The following is a 13,846-nucleotide window of genomic DNA, read 5'->3' as shown; positions in this document are numbered from 1 at the left end:
GCTGCTATTCGTTGAGTTGATTTGCCTTCAGGTTCGGATTACATTCACTTATTTGTAAGTACAGTTTTATCATTATTTTCCTTCTTCATAGTCACAGAAGTAAGAGACTCTGTCTGGACAGCACTGGCGTAAATCCCGGGGGGGGGGATGGGGGGGATATATCCCCCCCACTTTTCGAGGAGGGGGGGATGGCCTGTACAAACATCCCCCCCCCCACTTTTTACGAAAGAAATTAAAAAAAAATCACAAGAGATAATTGTTTTATTGGTGAAAATTCTTCCTAAAATACCGCTTAACAAATAAAACAATATTATTGAATCATAAAATGCAAATAAAGAGCCAGTTCACCATTTCCAAACGAAATATTTATGTCCTTATTATAACATTGAAGAGAAATCCCCGTTTCTTCCAATTCATCTTTGGTCTTTGGGAAGGGATTAAGATGGAATGTCAATTTTTTTTCAATGTAATCTCTAATAAAACAATTAAACCATCATGGGGTAAAAAGATAATAATATTGGAGGGGTATTTGCCATATGGACATACAGTGGCGTAACTACGGGGGGGGGGGGGGCATGGGGGGCACATGCTCCCCCCCCCCCCCCCATCGGCTGACCAAAACAAAAACGGGGAAATGAGGAAAAATAGAAAAGAGGGAGAAAGGAAGAGAAACGTAGTGGGAAAGAAGAAAATATTATTCATTATAATGTTGTATTATAATTATGTTATGTTACATTACATAAGAAATATTTTTATCATAACTTCATGAAACATAATTTGCCCAGGGCCTACGTCTTCATAGTTCCTGGTGCTCGCATTGTCTGTTCAACGAGATATATAATCCTGTTGTACTAAAACATCCCGTTTTCAAGTCAATATAAACTAAATATATTTCCTAGCACTTGAGTTATCATTGTTTTATGTAGTGACATGAGCTTCTTTTACATGATTAAAAAGGTGATTGCCCAATGTTAAGGTCTTCGTATATATAAAAACATTTCCTTCCGTGATTACGTTCGCATTAGTGGATTGGTGAGATATGTCTGCTCTTCATGAATTCCTAAAATCAGTCCTTGAAATGTCCCTTCTTCTGATCTGAATATCAAAAATTTTCAGCTCGCGCTTCGCGCTCGCATCATTTGGTTAATGAAATACGTATGGTCCTAGTTAATTCCTACAAAGAAACCTTAGAATGCCCCACTTCAGGTCTTAATTATCTAAATTATCTAAATTTTCAGCTCGCGCTTCACGCTCGCAATATTTGATTAGTGAGATGCGTATGATAATCATGATTGCAATGAGTACAAAAAGTGTTTCATGTGTTCAGATGTACTTCTAATAAAATCAGCAAGCGCTTGGCACTTGCATTAGATGACTATGGTGAGATATGCATACTCTTAATGGATTCCTAAAATATATTCCTTAAAATCTCGCTGTTTGGGGTCAAAATATACGAAAATTTCAGCTCGCGCTTCGCGCTCGCATTGTTTAGCGAGACAGGTACCTATCATGATTACACAAATTTGATTATAATGTCCCTTCTTAGGTGTGAATATAAAAAATTCAGCTCGCGCTTCGCGCTCGCATTATTTGATCAGTGAGATACATATCCGTTCAATGACATTGTCCTTAAAATGTCCCTATTAGGTCAGAATAACTAGCAACCGAGCGCGCTTCAAGCGCTCACTCAGTGATTCGAAAATTTTGCTGGTGCCCCCACAATGCCGTGACCCACGGTATGCCACTGTGGACATATCAATTACAATTCCTTGCATATCTAAAAACATGATAACAAAAAAAAAAGCCAAAATATTTCAGTCATCCCCCCCCACCCCTCAACACGGATTTACGCCAGTGTGGTAAGTCATTTTCGTGAATTCAATTTGGCACGCACGGTGTAGCTAGCACTTAGCAGCTGCATGAGTTGGTAGCGAATCGGCTTGTGATCGTGTTGCAAGTTGAATTGTCCGACTCCTCATCATCGATTCCCCCAATTTACCCCCAACTACGTCACTTTGTTGTTCACTTCATCATCATTCTCTTCATCTTCAAAATCATCAATTTGAAAATCCAAATATAGATAAAATTCTGGGTTTTCTTTCATTTCGTGATCGAAGTATTCAGTGACAATGTGGAGAAAACGTACCCTCGCAACAGGTTTTGCATGCAAGTGGAGCTTCACGTGGGAGAGCCAATCACGCCTCTCGTACAGAAAGTGACGTCATAAAAAATCCCCAATTTCGCGGACGTAATTCTGCGTGTTTGAAGCATTCAGAGAGAGAACTTTAAACTATCAATTAACTGAGTTCCATCGGTCTCCGTGATAAATGATGTACACCATCGTGTTCTCCTTATTTTCTCCTTTGATTTGATATATGATTCTCCATTTTTACGATTTTCAATATATTTCTCCTTTAATAGAGCAGTCTTAAATTTATCAAGGGATTGCATTGATGTAGTGGCTATTAAGGGCAGGTCGTTCCAGTCACGTATGGTTCTGGGCAGGAATGAGTATAGGTGCCTATCAGTTCTGGATTCGATGATATTGTAGGCATCTGGTGTGAAGCATCGACTTGGACGGCTGGAGTTTCTAAAGGGGAGTTTGGTTGACCTTACTGGAGATTCCCCCTTATTAATGAAGTAGAACTGGCTAAATCTGGCATTGAGTCGTCTGTCAACAAGACTTTCCCACTCTAACTGCTTTAGCATCTTGGAAACACTGGAATTGTTGCCTCTTTACCTGACAATTCCTCTGCTACGTGTGTCGGAGCAATCAGTAGCCATTGCTTCATGGCTCGTACCGTCGACTGACTTTGAAGCCAATTGGCAGTTTTTCCTGCCAATTTAAGGACCTCACAGACGACATTGGGTCAGATGCATAAAAAGTAGGAATTGCTTTTGCTAGGCTTTTCCTTGGCTTTTGCTTCGAGGCAGGAAAAGGCTTTAGCCTATGCCATCTCGGGTACCGTGAAGAACATAGAAGTGCTTCAGGGTATTGACAGGACAGGATAACATGACAGGGTACTCTTATTTTGTACAGTTCTTTGTACAGTGATTTAATGGCAGCAAGCAGTACCTTTTTTTTTACAAATCAACCCAAGGGCTTTGCAGCCAGCCATGAAGAAAGGGATGCTAGGATCATGAGGGACCCAAGATGCCCCTCCATCTTTCTCCAGAAGATGGAGGTGTCGTGGTGTAGTGGTTCAGTCACTTGACTCTTAAACCAAGGTTCGAGGGTTCGAATCTCACCCAGCACTATTGTCCTTTGGCAAGGCACTTAACCACGTTTGTCACTCTCTAACCAGGTGTTAAATGGGTACCCGGTAGGATGTGAGTCAATGTGATTAGATTGGAACGTGTGCACCAATAAACGGTTTTCTGGCCAGGATACTCCCCAGGAAGTGGAGATGGTGCACTTTATGTGTGGAACAGTAATGGTTCCTATGACCGGGTAATAATAATTAAAAGGTTAAGCGCTTAGAAACTAATGTATGAAGCACTATATAAATGTAACTATTATTTTTATTAAAATCCCTCACTTCCTGGTGGAACAGGAACACCACCTTGGAAGAGGATATTAATTTGTTGCCTCTGTAAGGCATGAGCGGCAAGCTCCTATATAGCCATGCCTTTTGAGCTCATTTGCTATAGATGCCGTGAACCTTCCATTACTTTTTATATATTATGAATAAAATATGCAAATTTATTCATGAAAAACATTTGCATATTCAACAACCAATTTCAATTCAAAATTTATGTATTTCCTTGCTTTTAAATATTCTCACATATTTCTTTGTTTTTCATTGTTTTTTTCCAGCGGAAATTATTACAGACCATAATAACTAAATTAAACCCAAAAGCAGACCAATAAGAATGAAAAATAATCACCCTTTTATAAATTCCATCTCCCATAGACCTTTTCGGCATGACATTGTCTTATAAAGTCACGTGGCTTCGCGATGCTATACCCGTACAGTGTACATCGCTAATTCGGTCTCAAAAGTTGCGCGAGACTTTTAAAAAAAAATCAGAAAATTTTGTGGCGCTATCTTCATGTGATGGGGAAGTATTGTGTGAAGAATTTAGGGGGGCCATCATCTCTCTCCCCCCCCCCCCCCAGTCCTTTGACAATAAATGCATTAAACACTGATTTAACACAAACCAACCTTCTCACAATATCACTATGGATCCGGACCTGGTAAATTCACATAAATTTAACTTTCTAAATCCTGAAATCTGAGTTGAAAAATTATCACAGTAGATTGCAAATACATAGATGAACATGGGGGATGGTGTGTGTTATCATTGCTTGGATAAATGCCCAACATTTGACATGACTCCAATGCTTATTTGCTAATTTCTCAGCAACTAAACAATTTCTTCCAGAATCATTTGGCACATATTTTTTTTTTTGCAAACAGACTCTTGGGTGATCATATCAATAAATTCTGTGCTAACTTGTTTTGAAATCATTACAACTGGCATTTATCTTTAACTTTTAAAAATACAAGCTGTAACATTTTGACTGTTGAACGTGTCTGTGATGTGTTATAGAAATGAAGCCCTGAAAAAAAATGCACCTTGGAATCATGATTTCAGTACTCAAAAAATTGACAGCACCATATAAATAAATGAATGAAAAAATAAAAATAAATAAATACACAAATAAAGAAAGAAATATGTATAAATAAATAATAAATAAATAAATGAATATAATTAAATGATAAATAAATATAAATAAATAAATGAAATTTACTAAATAAACAAATAAAGAATAAAATACATGCAATAAACTCTCAAATCACTGTATGAAATCCTGTTTCATGACCTTTTGTTGTAAATACAAAAATACACTCACCTCTGTCCTTGTATACGAAGGAGGCGCAACCCTCTCGGCGACAGGGGGCGGTTGCACAGCGGGCGTGGCTGGAGTAGGGGGTGTAGCCGCTGCAGGCTGGGGTGCGGCAGCTGCCCCGCCCGATTCTATGAATTTCAGCACATCTCCTTTGAGAAGTCTACCATGTGGACCAGTAGGTGTGATCAATGAAGGATCAATTTGGTGTTGTTCAATCAACGCTCTAACAGCTGGAGATAATCCTTCTCTATATCAGTAAATAAGAAAACAAATTTGTACTGAGCAAATCAGAAGTTGGGATTTCAACAGCGTATAACAAGAGGTGTGATTAAAGAATGATCAACCAGGGGGGTGTTTCACAAAGATTTAAGAATGACTTAAGTCGCACTTAAATGCTGGCACATACACGACATGCAACGCGCGATCTTATTGATCAATATGCAGTGGTGCGTGTCCTCTTTGCATGATATGACCAATGCAGTTATGCCTTTTATACTGCACGCAACTAGACATTTAAGTGTGACCCGTCATACTTAGATCTTTGTGAAACACCCCCCTGATGTCGTTCAGTCAATGCTCTGACCCAAAGGGGAGTGTTTCAAGAAACAAATAGTTTTTTTTTTTCACTGACTAATTTGTTTTGAGCCAATCAAAAGCTAGGATTTCAATGGCTTATAACAGTAGGTGTGAAAAAAAAGAAGAATCAATCTGATGTTGTTCAATCAAGGCTCTAACAGCTGGAGAGACGGCCCTCCTCTATAACAAGGTGAAAACAGATTTGTACTGAGCAAATCAGAAGACATGATTTCAGCAGCTTATAACCTTAGGTCTGATCAATGAATGATTAATCTTATGGAGTTCAACCAACGATCGTACGGCTGGAGATAAATCTTCTCTATACTATAATAAAAAAAACAAAAGCAAACCATTCTCATATATGCAATGGTATACATGTATGCTTTGATAATTATGAAGGATCCTTTGCAGTGATATAAATGTGTGATGTGTTATCATGTGATGCAGTAGTTAATGTCATTTCAAAATACCTTTCCAATTACATTAACAAGAAAAATTGTATAAAAACAAGAGTTCATTAAATAATTTTCATATATATATATATATATATAAAATTAATGTTTCTGCAACTCTTTCATTAAGTTGGTAAATTATGAGGCGTCAGTCAAGGATTTCCACTCACCCAGATTTTGTGACTGCATGCCTCATGCTAGTATACTCTGCACTCTCTGAGACACCTTCCTGCGATTGTTTGGGGGAATCCCCGGCGGGGCTGGAAGCGGGTGCGGTCTGTGCTGGTATATCAACATCCTTGTAGTCCTCTCCCTCTGGAACCATGAGCGCTATAAGGGCGGTTATAGGGATGTTCTTGCTTCCCTCCGGGACCTAATAAAACAACAAAATATCCTCCATTTATAAAGACAAAACATTTTTTTTAACACAATGGCCCGTATTCTGAAGTCTGGTTTAACTCATGCAGGCCTGTATCTCTATGCTAAAGTTATGGGAAGCCAAACATGTCAAAATTTTGTTTACATTGTATTTCTTATTTTTACTGAGCTATTTTTTAAATAGCTCAGTAATAATAATAATATCAATAATAATAATATTATCAAAGCATTACCAGCAGCTTTCCCTCATCTTTTCTTCTTTTTCCTAACGCGCATTGAGACCTTTGTAAGGTGTAATGTGCTATACAAAAACTGTTATTATTTTTAATGGTGAAGACAACCATCTTATATATCCTTCCCGGACAGTTAAGAATGCTATGAGAGCTGCTGAGCTGATACATTGAACCTCTCCTGTTAGAGATGTATGTCGCAATTGGCTAACCATAGTTAAACCACAACTTCAGATGAGAGCTTGAATTACTAGTAAACCCAATTTCAGAATACGGGCCAATAAAAACAATGTTTTTCATTTCACAGCCTACAAAGCATTCTGACACATTCAACTCAATTCAATTTAATTTAACAAGACTGTAGAGCATAGATTTTCACTGGGCATCCATTAGGATAAATCAGTTTCACTGTTTTATACACCTCCCAAGAATGTTCTGTAATCGGATTGGTCCAAATCGGATCACATGATATTCAGGGAATTGCACTATTGCATCCGAAATGCACTATCCTGCACTCTGACGTCATACCAAAAGTACTATCCTGCACTCTGACGTCAGAGTGCAGGATAGTACGAGGTCTGGAATTACCTAGAATTATCTAGAATTTCAATGAAAAATAAAATTCGGGGCAACTCAGTAACATGGGGGTGTATAAAACAAACAATGCACGCATTCTTGTGCATAGAGGACCTAAATAATGAACTCTGTGCTCGACTCGCCAAGTGGATATACTGCACTCGGTCCTGCGGACCTCGGTGCGGTATGTCCATCAGCTCTTTGCGCAAATCATTCATTATTTGGCCCTGCATGCACGTGCTTACGTGCATTATTTGTATAATATTGGTCTTCATATGGTAAATTGCCACTTGGTCTACACCCACTTTGTCTACTCTCTGTTTGGTCTCATCCCACAAGGTCTAATCCTAGTTCATCTACAACCAGCTCGTCTACTTGCCATTTGGTCTATTTGACAGTTAGCCTCTTAGGCCCGTATTCTGAACTCGAGTTTAAATTAAACCCTGGTTTAAAGTTGTGGTTTAACTATGGAGAGCTAATTGGGGCACAAATCCCTAACAGTATACATTCAATTTATTAACTCATTTGACACTCAAATCGTTCATAATTGTCAGGGAATGATAACTGAAGTATTTTTATTCATTATGAAAGCAACAGGAAACAAAATAGTAAACATAAGAGATATACAGTATAAACAGAATTTTTGGCTCCCCATAATTTTAGCACAGAGTTAGAGCGTGGTCTAAGTTAAACCCGACTTCAGAATACGAGCCTTAGTCTCTGTGCGAATAAATGAATTGTTTAAAAACTGAAAAGAAAACTGAGTGCTGAAATAGAACAGAACAATTTTTTTAAATATGATATTCAAATATCTCTGTGAAGAAGTTAAGAATAAAAAATGCTTACCAAGATTTTAGCCATGATGCCATCATCATCTGCGTCCATGATGACTGTAGCTTTATCCGTTTCTATCTCGCATATACCATCTCCCGCTGCAATTGGATCTCCTACAATGGGATATAAAAAAATATTGCATGATACAATCATCATCTGTATTCATGATAACTGTTGCTTTATCTACACTGCCTCGCATCCTGCTGCTATCGGATCTCCTACCATGGAATATTAAAAATTATTACATGATACCATGATCATGATCATACTTTCTCGCATCCTGGCTATTGGATCTCCTACCATGGGATGTGAAAAAATATTACATGATACCATCATCATCTGTAGCTTTCTCTATACTGTCTTGCATCCTGCTGCTATTGGATCTCCTACCATGGGATATGAAAAAATATTACATCTGTATCCATGATAACTTTAGCTTTCTCTATACTGCCTCGCATCCTGCTGCTATTGGATCTCCTACAATGGGATATGAAAAAAATATTACATGACACCATCATCATCTGTATCCGTGATAACTGTAGCTTTATCTACACTGCCTCGCATCCTGCTGCTATTGGATCTCCTACCATGGGATATGAAAAAATATTACATGATTTCATCTTCATTCGCAACAGTGATAACTGATGCTTAATCTATCTTGCATTAAATTATCTCCTACTGATAACGGATCTACTACCATGGAATATAAACCCCTCTTGATTTTTAGTGTTGAGACAAACTATTGCTTCTTTGGCAAGTTGGATTTACACTTGATCTTTGGTTCAGAAAGACATCCAGCTCACTTCAGACTTGGAATTGCAGGGTCCAGCTGCATTAAATTAAAACACTATTTCCTGCACCACACTGTGTACAATGGTGAGCCAGTCCAAAGTAGGCCTATTGTCTAATCAGGCAACATTGTTGATTCCATACGATACATAGTGGTGCTCAAAAGTTAGTCAACCCCACCAAAAAAAGGAACTCTGCCAGAAAATGCACTCCTTCATGCTGATTTTGAATGGAGACAACAACACTACAATGTTCGGCGAGCCCAGGTAAACAAACTTTATTCAGTGCAATATTTTATCACCCGACTTTACTGAACAAATTAAATACCTAAATCATGCTAGAACTTGAACATTTAGAATATGTTCATTTTTGGTGGGGTTCACTAACTTTTTATTACCACTGTAAGCATACAATCTAACATATGATTTTATCTATATAGTACAAATATGAATTAATGAGACCCACGTTCCTATAAACATTGAATGATTGAACTTAGTGCACCATAAGTAGGGTTATGAAAATTATGTTATATCTTTAAAATCAGAAGTTCTTTTATAAAGTGTCTAATCTTTTTATATCATTTTAAGAGTTTCTATTGTACTAACTACTAAAACATTTTTCAAAACAAACTAAAACATGTTTTACATCAGATTAACACATGTTTTAAACCAATTTAAATCATTAAAATAATGTACAAATATGTTTTAAAATACATGTTTTTAAACAAAAACATTCCAACCATGCTAGTAGGATTGCATACCTTCTGCTTTGAGCCATGACACAACAGTACCCTCTGTCATAGTTGGCGATAGAGCAGGCATGGTGAGCTGGATGGGCGTCACACCTACAATATAATAAAGAATAAAAGAGAGGAATTAAGAGCACGATGCCCAACATGAAGATACATGTACATGTACTATATATGTTGTGACACGGTAACTTTAATGAATAGATTAAATTTGCTCCATGATAATTCACCTGGCTACAGTTATCACATTATGGTGCACAAATGGTCACAGCACTCATTCAATGAACAGGTTATGATAGGTCTTGGGAACCCCACATTAATTAATTTACAAGTGCGCCCTTTTTTACAAAGTGAATTGAGGTGGAAATAGCAAAAATTAATGAACTGCATAGCCATTATAACCTCTGCTATCAGTAGAGGCGCACAGCCAATATGGGAGATAATCTCCCATATTAGAGACTTGCTTTGCAAAACAAAAGAAACAACACCAACAAAAGCGTAATTATTTCCACCCCAAATTTTGTCTCACTGAGGTCAGAAGCCCATTCGTTTTGTGTGTGGATGAAATTGGATACCCAAATTCTTTACAAAAGTTTCTGATATTGGAGATAATCTCTCTCATGGGAGACAGTCTCCAATAAAAAAAAATGTATTGGATCGCCTAACAAGCAGACCAGCTCTCTACGTAGCTCTTACTGATTTGTGTTTATGTGCGGGTTTTGAGGGACAACCGTCATTCCTATTATTACTATGTGTCATTATATCATCCCTGGACTCAGTTGGACAAGTTTCAATTGACTTCACCTTATCATCATTTGGATTTTGAAAAGTTCAACATTTCTTACCAGACTGTGTTGTAATGAGAAAGCCTCCATTTCTGCTCACAGCAATTTACCATTGACTTACACATGTGCTATTCAGCTCTTACACTGGATTCACTCAACCCTGCTTACCCTTTCACTGTAACAAAAGTAAGTACCCAGTGCATGGGATCACTCTATTCATCATGTTAGTGCAAGTGTTCCTTCATGTACTTACATTGCTATATGTACATGAACATGTTATTACCGAACTCCATCCTCCAAATGTGGAACACAAGAACTCTATACACCCCTCGAAATACTTACATCACCCTATCAACTATTACCCCAATTTTTCGGCTTGTTTCACTGTTCAGCTTTTTGTATGTGGTGACATTGAATTAAACCCTGGCCCACCTATCCCGTCACCACAAGTTCACCGATATACGGTTTCTGAAATTTACAAACTAAGACAAGTCAACCCCCAGTCTAAATTATCAAATGCAACTTGGAGTAACCTGAAAGAACTTGGTATCATTTCTCATCGCCTGAGCCACCGTGGAAAACGAGGCGGAGTAAGGAGACAGCATGCAATATCAATCATTATTAGTGGAAGAAAGAGTCAACTGATACCAACTAACAGTAACAGATCCAAAAGGGACATCTCCAGATCAAATCTGATACAAGTAAATAAATCCAACTTCCAGGGCACACTTAGGCCAACTAGTAACGTACTCCCATCTCTGTATGTTGTGAATCCCCAATCCTTGAGCAACAAGCTTGATGAATTCTATGCAGTGATACATGCACTACAGCCTGATATTGTATCAGTAAGCGAAACCTGGTTCCAAGCTTCAGATCCACCAAATGTCTACCGTATCCCAGAGTATGAAGTCTTCATGAGATCTCGTGATGGAAGGCGTGGAGGAGGAGTGGCAACATACATTAAGCACACAATGTATCCCAAACCTGTCCCTTTAGAAGTTCCAGCAGACCTAGAAGTGGTATGGGCGCAAATACGACCAAAACGTCTCCCGAGGTCAGTCTCATCTATATTCATCGCAACTGTTTATAGCCCTCCTAGCATGAACAATGACAATACCTTAGTAACTTACCTAACCGAAGCCTTAGACGATATCTTTAACAACCATCCAGGTGCTGGTGTGCTCATCAATGGTGATATGAATCGCAGTAACATGTCATCCCTTCTTTCCGCACACACTCTAAAGCAGCTGGTAGACAAGCCAACAAGGAACGACATGGTTTTGGACAAAATTATTACAAATCTTAAACAATTCTACTTACCTGTCGACTTAGTAGCTCCTGTTGGACGTAGCGACCATCGTGGTATTCTGCTCAAGCCCAAATGCCTACCATCTCATCCAAACAAAACAAACAAAAAAATGGTACGGCCTATGAAAGATTCTAATATCCGTAGCTTTGGCAACTGGATAACTAGCCACGACTGGTCCCCTGCCCTTGCTAGTAATGATGTAAATATCAAATGTGATCAGTTTTATAGTGAGTTGAATGCGGCTGTAAATACCCATTTTCCTATCAAAAGCGTCAGGATGCATCAAGATGATAAGCCATGGATCACTGCCCGGATAAAATCTTTGATTTCCCGTCGACAGCATCTATTTAAATCGAGTCTACCTGCTTGGAGAAGTGTCCGCAATCAGATCTTAAGAGAATGTACATCGGCCAAGAGGGAGTTCTATAGTAATAGAGTTCAACGATTGAAACGTGAGAATCCTAGAGCTTGGTATAAATATATTAAGTTGATGACATCAAATAAACCTTGTGAATTGGTCATCAATATTCCTGGTGGCCCCCAAAACATTACTGACAAAGAAATTGCCGACAAAATTAATGATGGCTTTTTGGAGATTGCTGAACAGATTCCCTCATTATCAACATCCAATCTCCCAGCATCCTTCCCAAGAAGAGAAAAATTCCCTTTTTATGTACAACCATGGGATGTCTATCGCGAGCTTCAGAAACTTCAAGTAGGAAAGAGCGCTGGTCCAGACGGCATTTCTACCCGCTTGATCAGAGAATATGCCCTCGAACTTTCCACACCGATCTGCGAAATAATCAATGCTTCACTGGAACAAGGTATTGTACCACAACAATGGAAAGAGTCAACAATAGTGCCTGTTCCTAAATCTTCCCCTGCAACCATTGATAAACTGAGACCGATTGCCCTCACCAGCCATTTCGCAAAACTTGCTGAAAAATTTGTTTGCAAGTGGCTACTCCGAGACATAGAAGGTACATTGGACCCTCATCAATATGGAAACAGGGCTAAGACATCTACCACGCACTACCTTGTCAACTTGTTAGACTTCCTCCATTCCAATAGCTGACAAACCTGGTTATACCTCAACAGTGGTACTGACTGACTTTTCAAAAGTATTCGATCTTGTAGATCACAACATTGCTATTCGCAAAATCTTTTCTCTTGGAGCTACACCTGAACTAATCCCATGGCTGTCGAGTTTCCTAACCCAAAGAACCCAACGGGTGAGGTATAGTGGAGAATTATCAGACCAGCGAGTAACACATGCTGGCGTCCCTCAAGGGACACGATTGGGACCCTTGCTCTTCCTCGCACTCGTGAATGATGCCCTCCTTGAATCACCGGTCCCTAGGTGGAAGTACGTTGATGATCTTACACTGGCAGAGAGTCGACTATCAACATCCACTGGCAGCATTTCAATCGCTGTGCATGAACTAGAGACTTGGTGTAGAAACGCTAATATGAAGCTAAACCCTAGCAAATGTCAATCCCTTCAAGTGTCTTTTGGTAGAAACCCCCCATTGCCACAAGCAATTAGCATCTCTAATCAAGTCATCGAAAATTCAAATCATGTAAAACTGTTGGGTGTCTTAATCCAAAATGACTTGAAGTGGAGTCTTCACATTACTGACATCGTATCCAGAGCAAGTAAAAAACTGTACATGATTCGTAGTCTGAAAAAGTTCAACCTCTCTAGAAAAGACCTGCTAACTATCTTTACATGCTATCTACGACCCATACTAGAGTACTGTGCACCTGTGTGGCATTCGTCCATAACAGCCAATGAATCAAAACAAATAGAATCTACCCAGAAAAGAGCATTGCGTATCATTTTTGGCAAAGATTATTACTCATATGAAAATGCACTTTCAACTTCTGGCCTTACAACCTTATATGACAGACGTGTCACTTTGTGTATGAAATTTGCACTGTCCCTTGAAAAGTTCTTTCCTCATTGGCTACCCCCCAAACAATCTGAATTTAGAGCCCTCCGAAATAGCGAGAAATATAGACTGACGAAGTGCCGCACAGAACGATACAAGAAAAGTACCATGCCCTATCTAATCAGGCTTTTAAATGATAGATGAGTAACACATATGATGTTTCTATGAAGCTTAAACGTGCTACGTATTTCCCCAAATGAACTTATCTCATAATGTATTAATTACCCTTCTTATATCCATGTTAAAAATTATAAATTTCCTATGTATGTTCAAGTAATTATATTTTCGTTATATTCCAAACACCAGATGAACGAAACAATGGCCAATTTTACCAATTATGCCTTTATCCTATTTTGTAACAA

At 38.6% G+C, this 13,846-nt stretch overlaps 1 protein-coding gene across 2 annotated transcripts in view; it reads right to left on the bottom strand.

Annotated features, from left to right (window-relative positions):
• The window catches only part of LOC129268598 (pyruvate dehydrogenase protein X component-like), a 28,797-nt gene that overhangs the window by 8,783 nt on the left and 6,168 nt on the right, over positions 1–13,846 (bottom strand). The window contains exons 3-6 of one of the 2 annotated variants that reach the window (XM_064104916.1): positions 9,451–9,534; positions 7,914–8,014; positions 6,054–6,256; positions 4,859–5,102 (exon numbers count right to left, since the gene is read on the bottom strand). In XM_064104916.1, coding sequence (XP_063960986.1) covers positions 4,859–5,102; positions 6,054–6,256; positions 7,914–8,014; positions 9,451–9,511 — 609 coding nt within the window. In that variant the 5' untranslated portion in view covers positions 9,512–9,534. Of the gene's footprint in view, positions 1–4,858; positions 5,103–6,053; positions 6,257–7,913; positions 8,015–9,450; positions 9,560–13,846 lie in introns of those variants that run through there. The other variant, XM_064104917.1, reaches the window with a different exon arrangement.

Source organism: Lytechinus pictus, chromosome 9, assembly GCF_037042905.1.
Source record: "Lytechinus pictus isolate F3 Inbred chromosome 9, Lp3.0, whole genome shotgun sequence".
Taxonomy (NCBI): Eukaryota; Metazoa; Echinodermata; class Echinoidea; order Temnopleuroida; family Toxopneustidae; genus Lytechinus; species Lytechinus pictus.
The sequence above is the reverse complement of the archived record's forward strand: the minus strand, read 5'-3'. Positions and strand labels throughout refer to the sequence as shown.